Raw genomic sequence first — 23,170 nt, forward strand, 5'->3', positions numbered from 1 at the left:
CGACTGTTATAACCGTGACCGGACTTGGGAAAGAGTTTTTATCTCCAATCCTCCATTTGTTCAACACAGAGAACACCATCATAGCAAGACCGTGGGGGTAGAAAAGTGTGTAAAGATTTCTGCACATGGTAGGCCCAGTGTGTGAAAATAATATTCAGAGTTATTTTACTGTATTATCTACTTCCAATAGATAGTCTGGAAAATAATTACTCATTAGCTGTGGGATCTGTTTAGCAACTAGGAAAACATAGTATCTAGAAAAATATAAACTCAGTCATGCCACAAAGTTAATATTATTTTACTAAGGTTGTTTGGAACAATGAAGCAACCATCCATGTGATGAGACATTAGGTTATGATCTCCCAGAATAGAAGCCTATATCTTTTAAGCAAAATAAAAGTCCATGGTTCTTAACGGGGGAATTCCATATTGTAAGTACAATTGGTTTTAACAGTCCTAGAAAAAAATTAACTCTGTGTTTGTTCAAAGAAAATGCCATTTTAAATTTATCTAAAAAGACCACAAGCCTTTATCTTAAATTACGTCACCATTGTTGCCTTTATCAGCAACAGCCCGCAGCACGTGACCGCCCCCTGGTGGCCGCATGCCCAAGGTGTAGTAGCAACGTAGGGAGAGGAAACTCTAGGAGCCAAGCCATCCATACAGAAATCCGAAAATTTCAGCTTGAATCTGTGCTCAGAACAACTGATTTATATTAGGTTCAGTGTGACATGCCTTACGAAACTATCATTAATTTATGTCATTGCAAACAAAATCTCCTAGACATAAACCCTGACGCACAGATGTGTGCCTCCTTGATCTACCAGTAGGATCTGACCAGGGGTCATCATTCTCCATCACCCCCAAACCTCAGCAGATAGTTAAGCCTTCTGTGTTTTAAAGTTCGTGCTGAGCAAAGTTAGAAAATCTTGAGGCAAAGAAACTTGATCATTAAATGCAGAAAAACAAAAGAATCTGCAAAATAGAGCTCAAAATTTGGTGGTTGAGAGAAGAAAGTAAGCAAATGGCTGTATCAAACCTGCTAGTGTTGTCTAATTTAGAGTGCTTGGGCTAACCCTAATTGGAGCGATTTCCAAAGCCAAACTTTCGTGCCTTGTCATCTCACCCCAACGCTTACACTGAAAATACAGGCACTCTCATTTTCTGTGTCATTCTTGTCGACAGGACAAGCACCTCCTTGTTCCCGTTTGCCCCCTGTACTCACTAATATCTTTATTGCCTTACTTGTTAATCTCTAGACGGGTCAGTTATGTCCTGTTGGAATTCAGCAACTCTCTGCTTCTGTCTGTCAGTTTTGAAGAGAGGAGTGTCTGGTCTTCAGCTGTAATTGGGCATTATCTCTTTGAATCCAACATCTCAAGTTGGAAACTGTTGGGTGTCTTGCCAGCTCTCAGAGAGTTTCTGACCTTGGATAATTTAAAGATGCTCACACTTGTACGGTGGCCACTGCTTTTTACTAGCTTTGGTGTGGTCTTCCAATACTTCATTTTAATTTATAGGTCTGTAGAAGGGGTTTCTGTGGCCGAAGAGTACTTTCTGGTTAAGAGCACAGGCTGCTCTTGCAGAGGACCCAAGCTGAGTTCCCGGTACCCACGTTGGGCGGCTCACAACTGCTTGTGACTTCAGCTCTAGGGTGTGACACTCACTCCTTGCTTCCACGGGCACCCATGCACACACACGTGTGCTCACACCCAGACACATGTACATATACATAATTAAAATGAATATTTAAAGTAAGTTTCTTATAGGCAACCTATAGCAGGACCTATTTTTTATCCACTCTTACGGTCTGTGTTTGTCATTAAGGTGACTGTTGATATGGCTGACATTTGTGATGACTAAACTGTTGTCAGATTGACGGTGTTCAGAACCGCCCAGGAGGCACAGCGTGGCCCTGGCCGTGCCCGTGTGCTTCGTTTGGAAAAGGGGTCCTTGCTTCACTACAAATACCACATGCTCTTCTCCAATTTTATACAATCTTATTTCCCTCTTACCTTTAATCTTTCTGCAATTTATGTCTGGTAGTTTTGGAGGATGTTACCTGGTGGGTTCTCCACACTTCCTGGGTCTATAATTTGGCTTCTGACATTAATATAAAGTAGTTCTCAGTCATTGTTGTTTGGACTACTTGCTTTTTTTCTTTCTTTTATTTTTGATATCTCTTCTTTAGTTGCCCCAAGGTCTTTTGATATTCTGGATTGAGGCTTTTTCAATCCTTTTTCTCTGCACGTTTGATTCTTGGGGGTTTCTATTGAGATACCTTCAAACTCAGCGGTTCCTATTCAGCTACATCCACTCTGCCAATCTCTCATGACAGGTATTTCTTTTGTTTCTGTCACAGTGTTCTTGATCCTAGAATTTTCTTTTACTTTTTTCCTAGACTTCCCACTTCTCTGCTTGTATTACCCATCTCATCTTATATTCTATATTATTTATCAATTAGAATTCCTAATTTGTTAAAGTTGTTTTAAACAGCAAGCTTGGTAATTCAAGCATTCTTTGGTCATAGCCAATTCTAGGTGCTTTAAACACGGCTGTGTTTTCTAGCTGACCAGACGCGATATACCGTGGGGAAGGAGCTACAATCTTAGGACCGTAGCAAGGTGATGGACGAGTCTGGAGGAAGGGATGCATTGTGCAGTCCTGTTTTGGTTTCTAAGTGAGTCTAACAGCCCCAGTCTAAGCTTCACGGCTGCTCCAACTGTACAAGATCACTCTGAAGATTAACAGGGAGAAAGTGCTGACGAGGGTTCAGAGGAAGCCTGTAAGTGTAAACCCATCAAGAGTCTTATGAACCTCCCGACTCAGGCTGCACATTTGTGGCCTGATTCCTCGCAGCTTGCCAAACACTCTGAGAACGAGCTACGGTCCCAACAGGAAAGCTCCAAGCAGCAAAGCAAAGGTGCTGGAGATTAAACTAATCTTCAAACTCTACCTGCCAACAGGTTTGCTGGATCTTCTGATCTGAACTGAACTGTGTCTATTAAAGTCAAAATACCAAAAATTTTCCTGGGCCTGAGTAACACCAGGAACCCCACCACATAACAACTCAAGGGTTTCACACAGAAAGAACCAGACAAACACCAGCTTGCCTGAGACGAGACAACAGACATCAGCACCACATGGTAGAGGTTCTAGAATTATGTGACAGACCTTCCAGGAGCTTTTACATGCACACATTAACAAACAGCTCCAAACACCGAGACCAATGGAGAAACAGGAGCCTCAGAAGCCACAACATACAAAGAGCATTATTAGATCATTGTTTCTAGCTAAGTCAGTTCTTCACTAAAAAAAGCAATCCCCGAAATACATATCCTGAGATACAGCCAAGTAGAATGTCTCTAAGGTGTTCCATGTGTGGATTCTAGAACAAAGAAACAGTAATCACAGATTGAAAGTTAGAAGAGTCACTGACTAAAGGATAAATAGAAAATACTCTGTCTGGGAAACAGAAAAGATAAAAATGAACAAGGTCTTAGAATTCCATGGGACAACAGCAAAGACTCTAACGTGGCAAGGAAAACGTCTCTGAAGCAATAGTATCTGAAATATTCCAAAATTTGGTAAAAGATGTAAGACATATTTAATAAACTCAGTGAACCCCAACAGAATAAACCTGAAAAATTAATTTCAAATCCACCACAGTGAAACTTCTGAAAGTTAGAAGCCAAATGCTGTGGAAGAGACACAGAGCGGAGAGGAATTGAGAGTTACTCCCACTTGGAACTGAGAAGGAACAGGAACTGTGAGGCTTCAGAGGGAGAATAAATGAACTTTAATTGGAAAAGTCTGGCTCTGGCTAACAAGGAATTGAAAAGTGAAAATTGGGCATTTTAAGTAAGTTACAGGCTGGAGAGACTGAGCTGGAGGTCATTGTTTATCATTGCGAATGTGGAACCAGAAAACGGAATAAAAAAGTTAGGCTCCCGTGAGGCCATGCAGAAACAGCAAATAAGTCTTGCTGTGTTACTGTGCCTATGGAGTAAGATGGAAATGTGTTTCTGCCCCGGCGTGCTGGCACAAAACTATAATCTCAGCAGCACTCAGGAGGCAGAAGCAGGTAGATCTCTGTGAGCTCAAGGCCAGCCTGGCCCATGTAGCACATTCCAGGACAGCCAGCTTTATAGGGAGATTCTATCTTTTAAAAAAAGGAAACTGCACCCCTGGGCTCCACACGAGGACCCACAGCCCTGGCAGCTTTACCGGAGGCCATAGTGGTCCTAGAGACCCTAGGAAAGACAACACACTTTCAACTATACCCCTTTAAGCCTGTCCAACAACCCCAAACTGCACCGCTACCCGTGGACTCCATATCCCTGCCTACTACTTTTGAAGAAATCTTTGGCTTTACCAGAGGCCAAAATCTAGGGACCCCAGGCCTACAAACTCAGACACAGACTTCATATTTACCAGAGCACAGGCCGGATCTAGGGACTCCAGTCCCGGCAGCTGTACTTGAGGCCGGACCAGATATAGGAACCACAGACTGCACCCTTTCCCTGGGCTTCATATCATGGTCTACAATTTCGGAAAATGACTTAAGCTTTACCAGAGGCCAGAAGAGCAAAGAGGAAAGAGAAGCCAAAGAACAAAACACCCATCCAGTGAAGATGAAGACAGGATCAACACCTAGACCTATAGCCACCCCACATCCAGATGCCTGGAAAGCCAGTGTAAGAAGACAGTAACAGAAAGGGTAACGTGACATCACCAGAGCCCAGCTAGCCTACGCTGGCAAGATCTGAACAATCCAGCACAGCTGGAGCAAAGAAAACAACCTTAAAAATGAATTTATGAAGATGATAGAGGTCCTTAAAGAGGGTATGGGGAAAATCCCTTAAAGAAATTAAGGAAAACACAAAAAACTGGAAGAAATCAATAAATCCCTAAAAGCTGAGACAAAACAAACAGATGAAGGAAATGCTCCAAGACCTGAAAATGGAAATTGAAGCAATAAAGAAAACACAAACAGAGGGAATTCTGAAATGGAAAATCTGGGTAAGTGAACAGGAACTGCAGATGCAAGAATCACCTACAAAATACAAGAGAGGGAAGAAAAAATCTCAAGCTTTGAAGCCACAATAGAGGGAATAGAGTCATCAGTCAAAGAAAATGTTGAATCCAAAAATCCAGGGAATCTGGAACACCATGAAAAGACCAAACATAAGAATAATAGAAATAGAAGGAGAAGAAACCCTGCTCAAAACCACAAAGAATATATTTAACAAAACCATAAATGAAATTTTCCCAACCTAAAAAAGGACATGGCTAACAAGGGTACAAGAAGCTTACAGATTACCAAGTAGATTGGATCAGAAAAGAAAATCCTCTCACTACATAATAATCAAAACACTAAACATACAGAACAAAGAATATTAAAAGGGCAAGGAAAAAAGGTCAAATAATATGTAAAAGCAGACTATTAGAATCACACCTGACATCTCAATGAAGATCCTAAAATCCAGAAGGGCCTGAGCTAATTAATATCTTGCAGACTCCATTAGACCAAGGGTGCCAGCCCAGATTATTATATCCAACAAAACTATCTATAACAATAGATGGAGAAAATAAGATATTTTATGACAAAGTCAAGCTTAATATCTGTCCACAAACCTACAGAAGGTACTAGAAGGAAAACTCCAACCCCAGGAATTTAACTACACCCACAAAAACATAGATAGTAGTTAATCTCATACCAGCAAAACCCAAAGAAGAAAAACAGAAAAACACACAGAGAGACACACAAGGGAAACACACACACATACACGCACTACCACCATTAACAATAAAATAACAGGAATTAATAATCAATGGCCATTAATATCCCTCAATATCAATGGGCTCAATTCACAGACATGGGCTAATGGAATGTATACAAAAACAGGATCCATCATACAAGAAATACACCTCAACATCAAAGACATTACTTCAGAGTCAAGGGTTGGAAAAAGATTTTCCAATCAAATGGACCAAAGAAGCAAGCTGGTGTAATTATCCTAATATCTAAGAAAATAGACTTCCAACCAAAATTAATCAAAGGGATATGGAAGGGCATTTCATATTCATCAAAGGAAAAAAATCTACCAAGATGATGTCTCAGTTCTGTACATCTATGCCCCAAATGTAAGGGTACCCACTTTTGTAAAAGAAGTATCACTAAAGCTTAAATCACACATAGAACTGCACACAGTAATAGTGGGAGACTTATACCCCACTCTCATCAATGGAGAGACCATCCAGACAGAAATTAAACAGAAAAATAATGAAACTAACAGACATTATGACTCAAATGTACTTAACAGATATTTATCTAGCATTTCATCCAAACACAAAGGAATATACCTACTTCTCAACACCGCATGGAACCTTCTCCAAAATTGACCACATACTTGGTCACAAAGCAAATATCAACAAATACAAAAAGATTCAAGTAATCCCTTGGATTGTATCAGACCACCATTGATTAAAACTGGATTTCAATAACAACAGAAAGTCTACAAACTCATGGAAACTGAACAGCTCTCTACTGAATTAATGAAAATGAATGCACAGCTCACCCTGATAATGGGACATAATGAAAGCAGTGCTAATAAGGAATTTGGAGAAATCTCACACGAGTGACTTAACAGTACATCTGAAAGCTCTAAAACAAAAAGAAGCAGACACACTTAAGAGGAGTAGATGACAGAAAATGCTCAAACTGAGGGCTGAAATCAATAAAATAGAACCAAAGAGTAATACAAAGAGTCAACGAAACAAGAGTTGATTCTTCAAGAAAATTGACAAAATAGATAAATTTAAACTAATTACGTCTTAAACTAAACAAACTAACCATACAAACTAACTAAAAGACAAAGAATATCCAAATCAACAAAATCAGAAACCAAAAGGGGAGCCTGACAAAAGACTCCAAGGAAATCCAGAGAATCATTGGGTTATACTTCAAAAACCTGCACTCCACAAAATTGGAAAATCTAAAAGAAATGGACACATTTCTTTTTCTTTTTTTATTTTTGAGACAGGGTTTCTCTGTAGCTTTTGGTTCCTGTCCTGGAACTAGCTCTTCTAGACCAGGCTGGCCTCGAACTCACAGAGATCCGCCTGCCTCTGCCTCCTGAGTGCTGGGATTAAAGGCGTGCGCCACCACCGCCCGGCTGGACACATTTCTTAATAGATAACACTTACCAGAGTTAAATCAAGATGAGATAAACAATTTAAATATATTATTAACCCCTAAGAAAATAAAAGCAGTCCTCAAAAGTCTCCCAACCAAAAAACGGCCAGGGCCAGACAGTTTTCTCACAATATTCTACCAGACTTTTAAAGAAGAGTTAATACCAACACTCCCCAAATTATTCCACAAAATAGAAACATAGGGCATATTTCCAAATTCTTTCTATGAGACCACATGCACCCTAATATCCAAACCACACGAAGACTCAACAAAGAAAGAAAATTACGGATCAATTTCACTCATGAACATTGATGCAACAATATTCAATAAAATACTGGCAAACCGGATCCAAGAACACATCAGAAAAATCATCCACCATGACCAAGTAGGCTTCATCCCAGAGATTCAGGGATAGTTCAACACATAAAAATATGTCAATGTAATCCACCATATAAACTAACTGAAAGAAAAAAAAAACACATAAGATCATCTCATTAGATTCTAGAAATGCCTTTGACAAAATCCAATAGTCCCTCATGATAAAAAAATCTTGGAGAGATCAGGGATACAAAGGATACGCTTAAACATATTAAAAGCAATATACAGCAAGCTGATTGCCAACATCAAAATAAATGGAGAGAAATCCAAAGCGATTCCACTAAAATCAGGAACAAGACAATGTTGTCCACTCCCTCCATATCTATTCAATGCAGTGCTTGCAGTCCTAGATAGAGCAATAAGACAACTAATGGAAATCAAAGGGATACAAATTGGAAAGGAAAAAGTCAAAGTATCACTATTTGCAGATTATATGATGGTATACATAAGCAACTCCAAAAACTCTACCAGGGAATTCCTACAGCCGATAAATACCTTTAGTCAAGTGGCTGGATACAAGATGAACAACAACAACAAAAAAGTAGCCCTCTTATATTCAAACAATAAACCAGCTAAGAATCAACACCCTTTACAATAGCCTCAAATAATATAAAACGTCTTGGTATAACTCTAACCAAGCAAGTAAAAGAGAACGATTCTTTAAAGAAATTGGAGATCTCAGAAGATGGAAAGATCTCCAATGCTTATTTTTCAGTAGGATTAACATAGTAAAAATAGCCATCTTACCAAAAGCAATCTACAGATTCAGTGAAATTCTTATTAAAATCCAATACAATTCTTTACAGACCTTAAAAGAACAATATTCAGCTTCCTATAGAAAAACAAAAGCCCAGGATAGCTAAAACAATCCTGTACAATAAAAGAACTTCTGGAGGAATCACCATTCCTGATGTTAAACTCTACTACTGAGCTACAGTAATAAAAAACCACATGGCATTGGCATAAAACAGACAGGTGGATCAATGGAATCGAATCGAAGACCCAGATGTAAATCCACACACCTATGAACACCTGACTTTTGACAAAGAAGCCAAAATTATACAATGGAAAAAAGAAAGTATCTTCAAGAAATAGTGATAGTTTAACTGGATGTTGGCATGTAGAAGAATGCACATAGATCCATATCCATTATCCTGCAAAACCTCAAGTCTAACTGGATCAAAGACCTCAACATAAATACAAACACTGAATCTGATAGAAGAGAAAGTGGGAAATAATCTTTAATGCATTGACACGGGAGAAAACTTCCTGAACAGAACACCAATAGCACAGGCACTAAGATCAATAATTATTAACTGGGACCTCATGAAACCGAAAAGTTCCTGTAAGTCAAAGGACACCATCAATAGGACAAAACATCAGCCTATAGAATGGGAAAAGATCTTCACCAACCCACATCTGACAGAGGGCTGATTTCCAAAATATATAAAAGAACTCGAGAAACTAGATATCAACAAACCAAAAAAATCCAATTAAAAATGGAGTACAGATCTAAACAGAAAATTCTCTGCAGAAGAATCTCAAATAACCAAGAAATAATTAAGGATATGGCCAACAACATGCTTAGCCATCAAGGAACTACAAATCAAAATGATTCTGAGATTCCATCTTACACCTGTCAGAATTCTAAGATCAAAACCCAGCTAAGACTCCTAGCAATAACAGATACATAGCCTAAAGTGGCCATCTCCTGGGACCAGATTGGTGCTCAGCCCTATTGTCACCAGAGAGGCTTCATCTGGGAACAGAGGCAGATCCACAGCCAAACTTTAGGATGAGTTCAGGGAATCCTGCAGAAGGGGAGGAAGGACTGTAGGAGCCAGAGGGGTCAAGAACACCAGAAGAAAATTCACAGGATCAACTAACCTGGGCTCTTAGGAGCTCACAGAGGCTGAACTGACAACCAGGGAGCCTGCATGGGACTGACCTAGGCCCTCTACATATATGTGACAGTTGTGTGGCTTGATCCTCTTATGGGACTCCTAACAGTGGGGACAGGGCTGTCTTCAGCTCTTTTGTTGTCTTTTGGGACCCTACTACTCATATTGGGTCACCTTGTCCAGCCTTAATACATGAGGAGGTGCTTAGTCTTACTGCAACTTGATATGCCATGCTTTCTTGATATCCATGGGAGACCTAACCTTTCTAAACAGAAATGAAGGTGGCATGAACGAGGGTGGCAGAGGAGGCACAGAGAGAATGTTGGGAGGAGAAGAGAGAGCCTGGGTGTAAAATAAATAATTAAATTTATTTAAAGAGGGAGAGGGAGTAAGACGTGTGTTTCTGGTTGACGTAGTTCCGCAGAAGTCACACGGCCTCCATCCTGTGTGTTCGCCAACTGGCTTCCATGCAGTGTGGCTGTGGTGACAAGTAGGACTTCCACTCACTTCCCATTGTCCCCAGTTTAATTGCAAGGGAAGCTATAAAATGCGGTCTTCCCATGCACCCAGGAAGGGGAGAGGAGATGACAGATTCCAGTGTGTTTGTCACAGTGCCTACAGGTGGAGTCTGAAGTCGGCTGAATGGCCCTGGCCGTGACTATGAGACCACAGTGTACAAAGGCATGCCTACTGAAGGCTGGATTCTCAAGGGAGAAAGTCCCATGTAGCTGTCTACAATGGCTGTCTGTAAGGTCCCTCAGCTTTCTGAGTGACAGTCCTGAAAGGATGCAATTTATAAGTTTTAAATAAACTTTAAGTTAAGCAGGATGGTGGTGGTAGATGCCTTTAATCACAGCCTTTCTCCTCCTTTCCCTCCCTCCCTTCCTTCCTTCCTTCCTTTCTCCCTCTTTCCCTCCATCCCTGCTTCCTTCCTTCCTCTCTTCCTCCCTCTTTCTTTCCTTCCTCCCTCCCTCCTTTCCTCCTTTCTTCCTTCCTTCCTTCCTTCCTTCCTTTCTTCCTTCCTTCCTTTCTTCCTTCCTTCCTTCTTTCCTCCCTTGAGTGTTCATGTTCCTAAGATCTCTGCTAAGTTCCTTCTTTCCTGTGTTGTATGACTCTTTCTGTGTTGCTCTTCATCAATACCATCCCTGAGGAACGAAAATGTCATGTAAAATTTGGGAGTTCTTGGAATGACCCCCTTTCCCACCTGTGAACATCTACAGACTCTTCCATTCATCATTTCTGTGGAAAATTTCCAATTTGGGTGTAAATAAAGTGAGGGACTGGTCACTCTAAGGGTAGCTATATTTCTTTATCTCTTTATCCTCCGATAGTATATAAACTATGTATTTCAAGTCATAAAAATAGGAATTAAACCAACTTGAGTCATCCAGTGTATTCCCGCTACTAGTAGAGCGCCAACTATGTGCACGCAATGGTAGTGCGGTGTGAACAGAGCAGTCTGTTAACATGGACGAATGCACAACAAAACGCCAGGCAGTGAACAGTGCTATATGAAAAAGTAAAACAGACTGGCAGGAAATGTTGGCACCATTTAAGTAGGATAACCCAGAGACCCTGAGTCTGGAACAGTGAGAAGGCCAAGTGGGCCAGAGTGGAGAGTGGCCCTCAGTGAGACTGGAGAGGCTATGACACAGAGTTTCAGGTTGGTCCAGGTTGATGGGGTCCCGGTGAGCAGCAAAGCAATGGGAGAGTCTTTATGTTGCTAAAATTCTTTGCACTGAAAGTAGAGGGTCGACTATCGGGCCAGGATGGAGGCAGACAAGGCAGATCCTTCGGGAAGACCCGGTTGTAATTCAGTATAGAGAGAAAAAGACCCTGAGTTTCCCTGGAAGGAGTCTCAGTCCTCAGGGAGGTCCGTGCCCCAGGACAGTTATAATTAACGTGCCCAGAGAGCTGCTGTATTAGGTGCAGGCACACAAGGCTGCTGCAATGCTGAACAGGAGTAAGTACCCACATGGGCCAGTGAGAACCAGAGCCACCGTCAAGAGGGGACACTGGGACATGAGTAGCTGAGTCTGGGAACGGGGCTGAGAGAGAGACTAGGAAGGTGCTTGTGCAGAAGGCCCTTACGCTTTTGTGCTTTTTGTCAAATATGATATTTTCTTTTGGCAGCCTAACTGAAGAAAAGAGTCTCATACTAAAGGAATTTGAGAAGATACCTAAGCCAGGCGTAAGTATTGGCATTTATTAAATGCAGCTGGATCCAAACATCTCTTTTAAAATAACAACACACCCTGAAACATTTGAAGCACCAAAAATCCCCAATCCCTGCAGAAGCAGAAAGGAAGATCTACACACTCACGAGGCAGGTAGCAAGCCTTCTGTGTTGATGGCTGCTTTAGGCCATGTAGTCAGATGGCATCTGCTTTGTCTACAGCAGGGAGGGAGTTTCTGTGGTTGTCACTTAAAAGCAGCTCCCCTGTATGTGTGAGGCTTGAGCTCTCTGAGCATTTCAGAGTTTTGTCATAAGAAAAATGCAGCCGGGCGGTGGTGGCACACGCCTTTAATCCCAGCACTTGGGAGGCAGAGGCAGGTGAATCTCTGTGAGTTCGAGACCAGCCTGGTCTACAAGAGCTAGTTCCAGGACAGGCTCCAAAGCCACAGAGAAACCCTGTCTCGAAAAACCAAAAAAAAAAAAAGAAAAAAAAAAGAAAAATGCTTCACTGTCACACTGTGACCAGGCAGTGGATGAAAGAAGGCGTCTAAGTCAGAGCTCACAGTTACACAAGGTGAAGCAGTCTGGCCATCATGGCGGGCAGCATGGTGGCGGGCGGGCGGGCGGGCGGGCATGTGCTGGAGCAGTAGCTGAGAGCTCACATGGATTGAGAGACACAAGGCTGAGTGTGTGTGAGGGGGAGGGAGGGTGGAAGAGAGAGGGAGAGAGTTAACAGAATGGTGTGAGCTTTTGAAAGCTCAAAGCCCACCCCAGCAACACACCTCCTACAATAAGACCACACCTCCTAATCCTTCCCAAACAGTTCCACCAACTAGGGATCAGGCATTCAAACACATGAGCCTATGGGGCCATTCTCATTCAAACCCCACGATTTCTTACCCATCCCTGCATAGCAAACCGTCTCAAAAGCTAGTGACTTAAGATGACAAGCATTTCTACTGTAGTTCTGCGTTCTCTTGATCTGAGCTGGCTTAGTTGGGGAAGGGTGGGCTGCAGGGTAGGTTAGTTGATCTAAGGTCCAATGTCACTTGCTGTGGAAGGGTTTCCAGTCTGAAGACATGTATGTCAAAATATACAAGAGCTTTTAAAACTGCTATTTAAGTAATTTTTTTGTGCTATTCTGTTAGTCAAGACAGTGGACAGGGCCATGTCCATAGAAGATTCACTTGCCCTCTATGTGGAAAGATTGACAAAGACACATTACAGAGGGCAAGGAATGCCCCGGGAAATAGGAAGAAATTATGGCAAAGCTTTAAGACCTACAATAGAAAACAAGGCTTCCACTTCCAGGATGGTGTTTTTAAAATGTGTTGTCAGTGGTTTAACAGCCAGCGCCACAAGCCTGTTGAGAATTTAGTAAGATTCTGTTAATTCTGTATAAGTATGCCTGCGATGGTTAATATTGTGTAAACTTGACCAGAGCTAGAATCCCCTAGCAGACAGGTCTCAGCATTCTTCTGGGGACATTATCTAGATTAGGTTAGTCTCCGGGAATGACTATGAGGAACTGGTCTCACAGAGGTGGGAAGAGCCACCTTAACGTGGGTGGCATAGTTCCATGAATTGGGGTCCTGCGCTGAATAAAGAGGAGAATGGCAGCTGAGCACTGGTATTCCTTGTCCCATGCTCCGTGACGGGGTGATCAACCACTGCACGCTCACACTGCCAGGGCTTTCCTACCAACCAACCAGACTAAAGCAACCCCTTCCCTAAGTTCCTCTTGTCGAGGTTTAATCACAGCAAGGCAACATCTAACCTTTATAGCCTTTATCACACACACACACACACACACACGCTCTCTCACACATACACACTCATTCACACACACATACACTCATTCACACACCCAGTCATACACATACACTCATTCATACATAGTTATGTACACACATATACACTCATACACACACACTCATTCACACACAGTCATATACACACACATTCACACACACAGTCATACACACACTCATTTACACACAGTCATACACACACTCATTCACACACACACAGTCATACACATACACTCATTTACACCCAGTCATATACACGCATTTACACACACACTTATTCACACACACAGTCATACACATACACTCATTCACACCCAGTCATATACACACATTTACACACACACTTATTCACACACACAGTCACACACATTTACACACAATACACTCATTCACACTCACACACATTTACACACACATTCATTCACACACACGCAGTCTCTCTCACACACATTTACACACACACACATTCATTCACACACACGCAGTCTCTCTCTCATACACACACATTTACACACACACATTCATTCACACACGCAGTCTCACACACACACATTTACACACACTCATTCACATACACGCAGTCTCACACACACACACACACACACACGAGAGAGAGAAAGAGGGAAAGAGAGGAGAAAGCGTGAATTTTAGATCACTTGTTTTACTTTCTTCCAGCAGTAGAAGGGACTCGCAAAGAAAACTCAGCGCAGGCTAATAAATCTATGCGCTTGGCCATCCTCAGCAGATAGTCTCTGAGCACGGTAATAAGGCCCAGGAAGCACAGCCCCCCCTGAGCCTGATGGGGGACACCGAGGAAGGAACTGTACAGATGTAATGGTGATAAATGTGCGTGCAACTGTGTGGAAATGTGAGCCTCCTCGTGTCTGGTCGCCGAGTATGACTCATGTTAACTACAAGATAATTTGCATCGGATTTCATTAAACCCCAATGCTACAGAAAAACAAAATGTACATTTTCACAGTGCTTTTTAGTATGAAATAAAAATCAACATAGGAAAGAACACATTTAAAACATGAACCACTCTGTTAAAAATTACTTCAAAACAGCCCCATGCTTGGTCACTACAGGCAGCAGACATAGTAAGCAACCCCCTGTTGGGGATTCACTTACGTGCCTCCAAGCCTGTACAAACAATATGGTCAGTGGGATAATTTCCACCTTTGAAGTAGACAAGCATCCCCTGGACTATCTCACTGGCCATTCTCATGATTTTTAAAGGAAATGGAGAAGAAGATGAGAATCCTGAAGGAAAGCACCGAAGAACTGCGCAAGGAAGTAATTCAGAAGAGACTAGAAATCAAAATCCTCCGGGAAGACCTGGCGTCCAAGCAGAAGCAGCTAACAAAGGGGCAGAAGGAGCTGGAGGAGGTGCTGGAGTGTCAGGTTGGCCTGAAGGTACGCTGTGGGCAATCCGTGGGCATTCAAACATCGTGTGGGCATGTCGGAGACCAGCGTCAGCAAAAATACCACTTACCAGGGTAGGGATGGGATTAGAAACATTGTGCACATGTGGGCACATGTCAGAGACCAGCGTCAACAAAAATACCACTTACCAGGGTAGGGGCATGGGATTAGAAAAGTTAGCAAAGGGTACGAAGACGTGAGTGAAAATAATGGAAGAGAAAGCAAAGGATAGTACCGGGAAGGAGTTCCAGTGAATACTGAAATCCCTCATGTTGAATTTCCATTTGCTTAAAATACCCTGACCCAAAAGGTAGGAGTAAGATTTAAAAAAAAAAAAAAAAACCTGCATTAACATGATACAAGGAAATGAACATACCAATTGAAGGTTGCAGGCTACATTCTTAGTTAAACTTTGTTGCTAGGACAAAACAAATCACGGTCATACCCTAGACCAAAGCCTTCTGTAAGCAAACCACTCCACGGGTGGAATCCAGTGTTATCTCCTTAAGGGAGTAGGAACTTAGTTGGATCATTAGAGTTTTGTTTGGGGTTGAAACATATCTACTTCTCCGTTTCTGAAAAGCAAGGTCTGGATAGTAACCACACCTGTTGGCAATAACCTTAGAGAGCAGAACTCTCTGATCTCAATCTAGGTGGGACCTTTGAGGTAGAAACACCATAACCTTGAAGGAACAGAAATAAGTCCCAACCCTCTGACCTTTGGTCAGGGTGGAAATAGGGGCCACAGTTTTGGGCCTCCACAGACCTAAAAGCACACGGGCTGAGGTTAGCTACTTGCGTGTGACCAAAAGAGCTATCCCACTAACTGCGAGGCTGTGTATCATGAAGGACTCTGTCAAAGGCAACCTCCATCCTGGGAATTTACAAAGCGGATGAGGGTGCTTGGTAGGAAAAGACATGCAAAAACTTGATAATACTGCCCCAGTATGAAGGCCGACCCCTGCAGAGCTGGCCTCCAGTGTTTGAAGTGGGTGTCACAAACACACGCGATTCCTTGCAGGAAACGCCACTTGAGTCCTCTATCTGTTTGCATTGCCTCTCCCTTGTGTGCCTGACTCGTTCTTCCTGTAAAGTGACGAGGAGCCCGTATTGAATTTTAGGGAAAAATGGATTGAAATTAATTTCATTTTGAAAAATATATATTAATTCTCAAGAATCTAGAGTTAGTTAAGGGACAGCTCCTCAAAAAATCATTGGCTTAGAAAATACTTGCAGTTTTCTCTGGCCTTCCCTAAGACCTCACAGCAGGAACTGCTCTGCCCATCTTATCCAGGAAACAGCATCTGAGGAGAGTCCTTTGCCCAGAGCCCCATGGAGCTCTGGTCAGTACCCTGGATACAAAGGGTCTTGTTCATCACGTTTCCTGTCAGTATCAGGCGGGGCTCCCCAGAAGCAGTGTCCAGGGCAGTTAGTGCAGGAGAAGCCCACAGGGCTGTGAGGGAAGCAGGAGAGACTGGGAGAGAAGACAGGCGGGGTCCAGGTTCTGCTGTACAGCTCTGGTCTCAGCCTGGCCTCAGAGAGAACCCTGGGTCTTGAGTTGAACCACAGAGGCCGTTCTCTCGAGGAGCTTGGGCACTATCTCATTGCTTGAGCAATGGTGACAGCCTCCTCCGTCCTTCTCCCGACCTCTCCCACCGCAGGGGAAGGGGGCTCTTACCTCACTCTGTCGTCCTCTTTTTGAGATAGCGACAAGTGTAATGACCTTATAAGGCCACTGTGAATATTGGGAGAAATAAAATACACAGGGTAAGTGGTAAGAGTTCTGCAAGTTTTAACTTCCCTCTCATTTAATTTGCTCGCTTAATTGACTACATAACTTAACACGATTCTGTTTCTCTCCTAGGATGACGTGGTCCACCATCAAACCATTCCTGTACAAATTTCAAAGGAGATAGAAAAAATGACCCGCAAAAAAATGTACGGCTTAATACTTTTGTTCTGAATCCCTTCTAAGCAACCCTCTTCCAAATGACGTGTGTGCGTGTTATAAATTTTGGAAATTACAATCTTGGAACTATCTGACCCCAGTGCCTCCTAGGCTCTGCGTATCGGGAATTTTAAAAGGAAGTAATACAGCCAATGATAATCACTATTTCTGCTCCAACTTATGAATCATATTTCTATGGGGGTCTTCAGCAGCTTCTTCAGGGCTGGAGGTTAACTTTGAACTCAGACTGTCATAGTCCCGAAGGGTGCTCAGGCCGTCAGCACCCAAAAGACAGCAGCTCCTCACCAAGCACCCGCTCACCCTCAGGCATTCAGAGTAGATTCAGTAGATAGAGAAGACCATTGAGAAATTCTCGGGATTTCAGTGATCAAAAAGAAAATGAAAGGTTGATGTGGCAAGCTCTGTTGTCAGCTGCCTGTTCACATATAATGACACAGACTTATTATTAATTATGGAAGCTCAGCCTTAGCTTAGGCTTGTCCCACTAGTTTTTATGACTCAAATTAACCCATTGATATTAACTTAGGTTTGCCTTGGGGCTCGTCACCTTCCTTTCACTCTGTGTGTGCCCCTCCCTTCATGTCACACTGTGCCTGACCAGTGCCTGGGACCTCCTTCCTCTCTCGCCTATGTCTCCTGCCTAACCATTGGCTGTTCTGCTCTTTACTGAGTCAATAAAATATCTTCACACAGTGTACAAACATGCCATGACATTCAAATAGATTAATATAAATGGGTTAATTTCAGTTATACGAGCTAGTTGAGACAAGCCTAAGATAAAGACCAAGCTTTCGTAATTAAGGTAAGTCTCGTGCCATTATTTGGGAGCTGGCTGGTGGGACAGGTTAGTGCATATAAAAATATTCTAGAGAAATAATAGGATTACTCTAGTAATCAATTTTAAAAGAGTACCGGAAAATGAAGCAATATGATCCTAAAACCCAAGGTTACCAGAAGCAGAGTTAGGAAAGTCAGACCTGGTCCAGGATGCTAGTCAGGATGAGAGGAGACAGTACAGGTGACAGAGATTGGGGCATGAGGAGAAAATAAAATGAGCAAATGCCTACAACCTCCCACAGACCTGCCTGTGGGTCAGAAATCCTATATATTAGGTATTTACATGACGATTAATAACAGCAAAATCACAGTTGTGAAGTATCAATGAAATAATTTTATGGTTGGGGTTCACCACACCATGAGGTACCGTAGTGAAGGGTTACAGTATTAAGAAGGTTGAGAACCATTGCCACAGGTTAGTCCAATGTAGACAGTTCCTCATTGGAACTCTCTTCCCAAGTGATTCAAGCTGATGAAGAAAGTTAACACCACACCTCCCAAGTCCCTTTCCCTTTGACCTTCACATCTTCCTGAGATCAGTGAGTGATGACAAGCGTAGTTTTGCCTGATAATAATGGGTAGAGACAGCATGAACTCAAAACTAAACCCTCTTACTTCTGTCTGTGTGTGTTCCTACAGAGAAATGGAAAAGAAAAATATTGTCTTGGAATACGAAGTCAAAGAGCTAAATGGGTCTTTAAAGAAGCTTGAGAACAAAGTCAATGCTCTGGTGGAAGAGAAGGATGACGTCATGAAGGAAGTGGAGGGCAAGCGAGCCCTACTGGAAGTGAAGGAACGAGAGTATAACCAACTCCTTAAGATGCTGGAGTTAACCAAAGAGAACGAAGCTTCCTCGCTAGCTGAAAGGTTACTTCTGTTTCTGTCATCTTCGTTTTAACCATGTCCTGTCTTCTGCATTTTAATCAATGCAGTCTTGAAGGTTCAAAACATTGTCAACTGATTGTATGCGATTCAATAGCAAGTTGTAGAATTTTAAATCAATTTTTTCCCATTAAGGTACCATCAAAACATTTTGAAGGACATTTTTCTACGTTTTAATCACAATTTTCCTCTGTTCTATGTGTAGTATAATTAAGGAAGTCCATGAGATTTTGTAATAAAAGATAACAAGTGTTTATGGGGGAACACTCACAACAAGAGAGCCTGTGGTCCTCTGCTCTGTGGGTGCTGGGAGCTGCAAACCGAACTCTGACAACCAACCAAGCAATGGGGGGGGGAAGGACTGAGCATTCTTCCTGTCTGTGCTTATAGTTCCTCAGACCATCCAAGAGGCTATTGGCTGAATGAATTCCCACAACACCTCCCCCTGTCTAAATAAGAAAGCTCTAAACCTAAAACAATACTATACGCAATAAGAACAAATATCAAGTATTATCCAGGAAAAAGAAAAGGCAAAAACTTACACAAGAATAGGACTACAACCAACTGAACAACATCAAGCAAGAAACACACACTAAATGTCCAGTCTAAGGTTATTTAGCAAATAGCAGATTATTTCAATAGCTGTCCTAGCCTGAGGAGACTAAGTCTTATCTTAGCTAAGTCATGAAAGGAAAGTAGCTATGACTATCCATCTTCAGCCACATCAAAGACCTATCTCGAGCAGTTTATAACCCCAAGCCAATCTTGGGTTGGGTGCTATCAGCTGAATGGTATCATATGAATCAGGTGGAATTGTTGTTGTGGGGCCCCATCTTCTTCCTGGAGACGTCAGAGATTGCTGCAGGAAAATTTATTGTTCATTGTGAAAAACTTAAACATCATTCATAGCAAAACGAAAAGTTTGATCAAAACATTTTAAATCACAATTTTCCTCAATTCCACGGTTCCAGATTTAAGAATGAAATCCATTGTTTGCTGTACGTGTGGGGAATTACATCACTGGTTGGGGCTATGGAATCCAGAGATTTTCCTGCCAATGAGTGCTGTTTCTGACTTAATCCCAGCCTTTCCTGGCTGAGGGAGATTTCCTGGTGGGATTCCCTACCAGAGCACTTACTTTTAAGTGTGCACACACGTGTATTCACTAGAGTATAGGGACCAGAGGTCACAACCTCTGTCATCCCTCTTGTATTTGAGACAGTCTCTCATCCGGTTGAGACCTTAGACTGCCTGACTGAGCTACACTGGCTGGCTAGTGAGCTCCAGGGAACTGACTGTCTTCACCTCTCCACACTGGGATCCCAAATGGGCTGTACCACTCACAGCTGGTTACGTGGATATGGGGCCTCAACCCCTATGTTTGTGGAGCAGGGGTTTTACCAACTGCAGAATCTCCCTAGCCCCCGACTTTCTTAAGTTCAGGGTTTGTACCCGGGGCTTCAGTCCTGCGATGTAAGTGCTCTACGACTGAGCTTTTCTCTCGGTCTGACTTCGTACATTTAGGGAAAATCTAAGGAAACTTGAGACCTGAGTCTTCCCAGCCTATCATTACATTTAGGGAGTTTATAGGATCATATTTCTAAATGATACCGATACCCCAAACTGACTACTGTGGACATCGTTCAGGATTTGTAGTTGTTATATATGAAAAGGTTTCAGTACCCCCTTGAGTGTGCTGTCTTTGATAAGACAGCGGGGGACATCACTTTCCCCTTTGCCCTTGACTTGGACAGAGGCATCTTGGACCTCAATCTTCGAAACTGCCTCATTGACAAGCAGAACTACCACGACGAACTTTCTCGCAAGCAAAGGGAGAAAGAGCGAGATTTCCGAAACCTGAAGAAGACAGAGCTACTTCTGAAAGTGTCCTTGGAGGCACTGGCTCAGACACAAGCCCTGAATCAAAGGCTTCTACTTGAGGTAGGTGTGAGAAACCTTAAAATCTAGGAGCACTTTCAAAGAGCACTAGGATTTTGCTCTCAGTAGAAAGAGAAGAAAGGTAGCAGTGGGTGGCAATTTGAGAATGCATTATCCTGTTAGACTGCTGGTGGTCCTGTAACGTTTCCCACCTCCTTTTCTAACCCAAGACTGGCCAAGTGTTTTCTTTTGATTGGGTAGGGAAGTAACGGAACAGCCAGTTTGGGAAGGGCCTAGACTCTAGGCCTTTCAGTATATATTATACAGTCTACAGTATACAGAGGGTGCAGTATACACTATACAGCATACAGCATACAGACGGTGTAGTATACAGCATACAAGTATACAGAGGGTGCAGTATACAGCATACAGACAGTGCAGTATACAGCATACAGTATAAAGAGGGTCCAGTATACAGCATACAGTATACAGAGGGTGCAGTAGACAGTATACAGAGGGTGCAGTAGACAGCATACAGTATACAGAGGGTGCAGTATACACTATACAGAGGGTGCAGTATACACTATGCAGCATACAGTATACAGAGGGTGCAGTAGACAGCATACAGTATACAGAGGGTGCAGTATACACTATACAGCATACAGTATACAGACGGTGCAGTATACAGCATACAGTATACAGAGGGTGCAGTATACAGCATACAGCATACAGACAGTGCAGTATACAGCATACAGTATACAGAGGGTGCAGTATACAGCATACAGTATAAAGAGGGTGAAGTATACAGCATACAGTATACAGAGGGTGAAGTATACAGTATACAGAGGGTGCAGTATACAGCATACAGTATACAGAGGGTGCAGTAGACAGTAAGGCCAAGCTAGTTTTTCTTTCAGGTTCTTTGAAGGAGTAATATGTGCAGGTTTTTTTCCTTCCTTTCCTTTTTTTATTGAGAATTTTACACATAAATGCCGTGCAATACGATCATATCCATTCTGTCTCTATTTTTTTCTCTTTTGAATTCCCCATTTTCCTGGTTCTTTCTTTCTTTTTTAAATTTGCCTTTACTGAGCTCTACATTTTTTCTGATTCCCTCCTTCTTCTCCCCTCCCCTTCTACCCTCTCCCATGGTCCCCATGCTCCCAATTTACTCAGGAGGTCTTGTCTTTTCCTACTTTCCATGTAGATTAGATCCATTTATGTCTCTCTCAGGATCCTCTTTGTTGTATAGGTTTTCTGGGATTGTGAATTATAGGCTGGTTTTCTTTGCTTTATGTCTGAAAACCACTTATGAGTGAGTACATATATTTGTCTTTCTGGTTTGGATTTACTCACTCAATGTGATCTTTTCTATATCCATCCATTTGCCTGCAAATTTCAAGATGTCATTGTGTTTTTCCATTGTGTAGTACTCCATTGTGTAAATGTACCACATTTTCCTTATCCATTCTTTGGTCAAGGAGCATATAGGGGTTGTTTCCAGATTCTGGCTAAGACAAAGTTGCCATGAACATAGTTGAGCACATATCCTTGTGACACGTTTGAGCATCCTTTGGATATATACCCAAAAGTGGTATTGCTGGGTCTTGAAGAAGGTTGTTTCCTAATTTTCTGAGAAATCGCCACACTGATATCCAAAGGGGCTGTACCAGCTTGCATTCCCACCAGCAATGCAGAAGTGTTCCCTTTACCCACATCCTCTCGAGCATAAGTTGTCATCAGTGTTTTTGAACTTGGTCGTTCTTACAGGTGCAAGATGGGATCTCAGAGTTGTTTTGATTTGCATTTCTCTGATGACTAAGGATGTTGAACATTTCCTTAAGTGTCTTTCAGCCATTTTAGATTCCTCTGTTGAGAGTTACCTGTTTAGGTCTGTACTCCATTTTTTTTATTGGATTATGTGATCTTTTGGTGTCCAATTTCTTGGGTTCTTTGTATAATTTGGAGATCAGACCTCTGTCTGGTGTGGGGTTAGTGAAGATCTTTCCCATTCTATAGGCTGTCGTTTTGTCTTGTTGACTGTGTCCTTTGCTTTACAGAAGCTTCTCAGTTTCAGGAGGTCCCATTTATGAATTGTTTCTCTCAGTGTCTGTGCTGCTACTGGGTTCTATTTAGGAAGTGGTCTCCTGTGTCGATGCGTTCATGTGTACTTCCCACTTTATCTTCTATGAGGTTCAGTGTAGTTGGTTTTATGTTGAAGTGTTTGATCCATTTGGACTTGAGTTTTGTGCGTGGCAATAGATATGGATCTATTTTCATTCTTCTACATGTTGATTTCCAGTTATGCCAGCACTATTTGTTAAATATGCTTTCTTTTTTCCATTTTATATATTTTGCTTCTTTGTCAAAACTCAGGAGTTCATATTTGTGTAGATTGATATCCGGGTCTTCTATTCGGTTCCATTAGTCCTCCTGTCTGTTTTTATGCCAATACCAGGCTGTTTTCAGTATTGTAGTAGAGTTTAAAAGTCAGGGATTGTGATGCCTCCAGAAGTTCCTCATTGTACAGGATTGTTTTAGCTATCCTGGGTTTTTTCTTTTTCCATAAGAAGTTGAATATTGTTCTTTCTAGGTCTGTGAAGAATTTTTCTGGGATTTTGATGGGCATTGCGTTGAATTTGTAGATTGCTTTTGGTAAGATTGCCATTTTACTATGCTTATTCTACCTACCCAAGAGCATGGGAGATTTTCCAT

At 42.1% G+C, this 23,170-nt stretch overlaps 1 protein-coding gene across 1 annotated transcript in view; it reads left to right on the forward strand.

Moving 5' to 3' along the window:
• Positions 1-23,170, forward strand: part of Ccdc146 (coiled-coil domain containing 146) — a 125,512-nt gene that overhangs the window by 80,309 nt on the left and 22,033 nt on the right. The window contains exons 5-9 of the mRNA XM_057758726.1: positions 11,611-11,668; positions 14,704-14,880; positions 16,754-16,827; positions 18,335-18,562; positions 20,332-20,518. Of these exons, the coding sequence (XP_057614709.1) occupies positions 11,611-11,668; positions 14,704-14,880; positions 16,754-16,827; positions 18,335-18,562; positions 20,332-20,518 (724 nt within the window). The remainder of the gene's footprint in view (positions 1-11,610; positions 11,669-14,703; positions 14,881-16,753; positions 16,828-18,334; positions 18,563-20,331; positions 20,519-23,170) is intronic.

This window comes from Chionomys nivalis, chromosome 26 (genome assembly GCF_950005125.1).
Source record: "Chionomys nivalis chromosome 26, mChiNiv1.1, whole genome shotgun sequence".
In the NCBI taxonomy this organism is placed as follows: Eukaryota; Metazoa; Chordata; class Mammalia; order Rodentia; family Cricetidae; genus Chionomys; species Chionomys nivalis.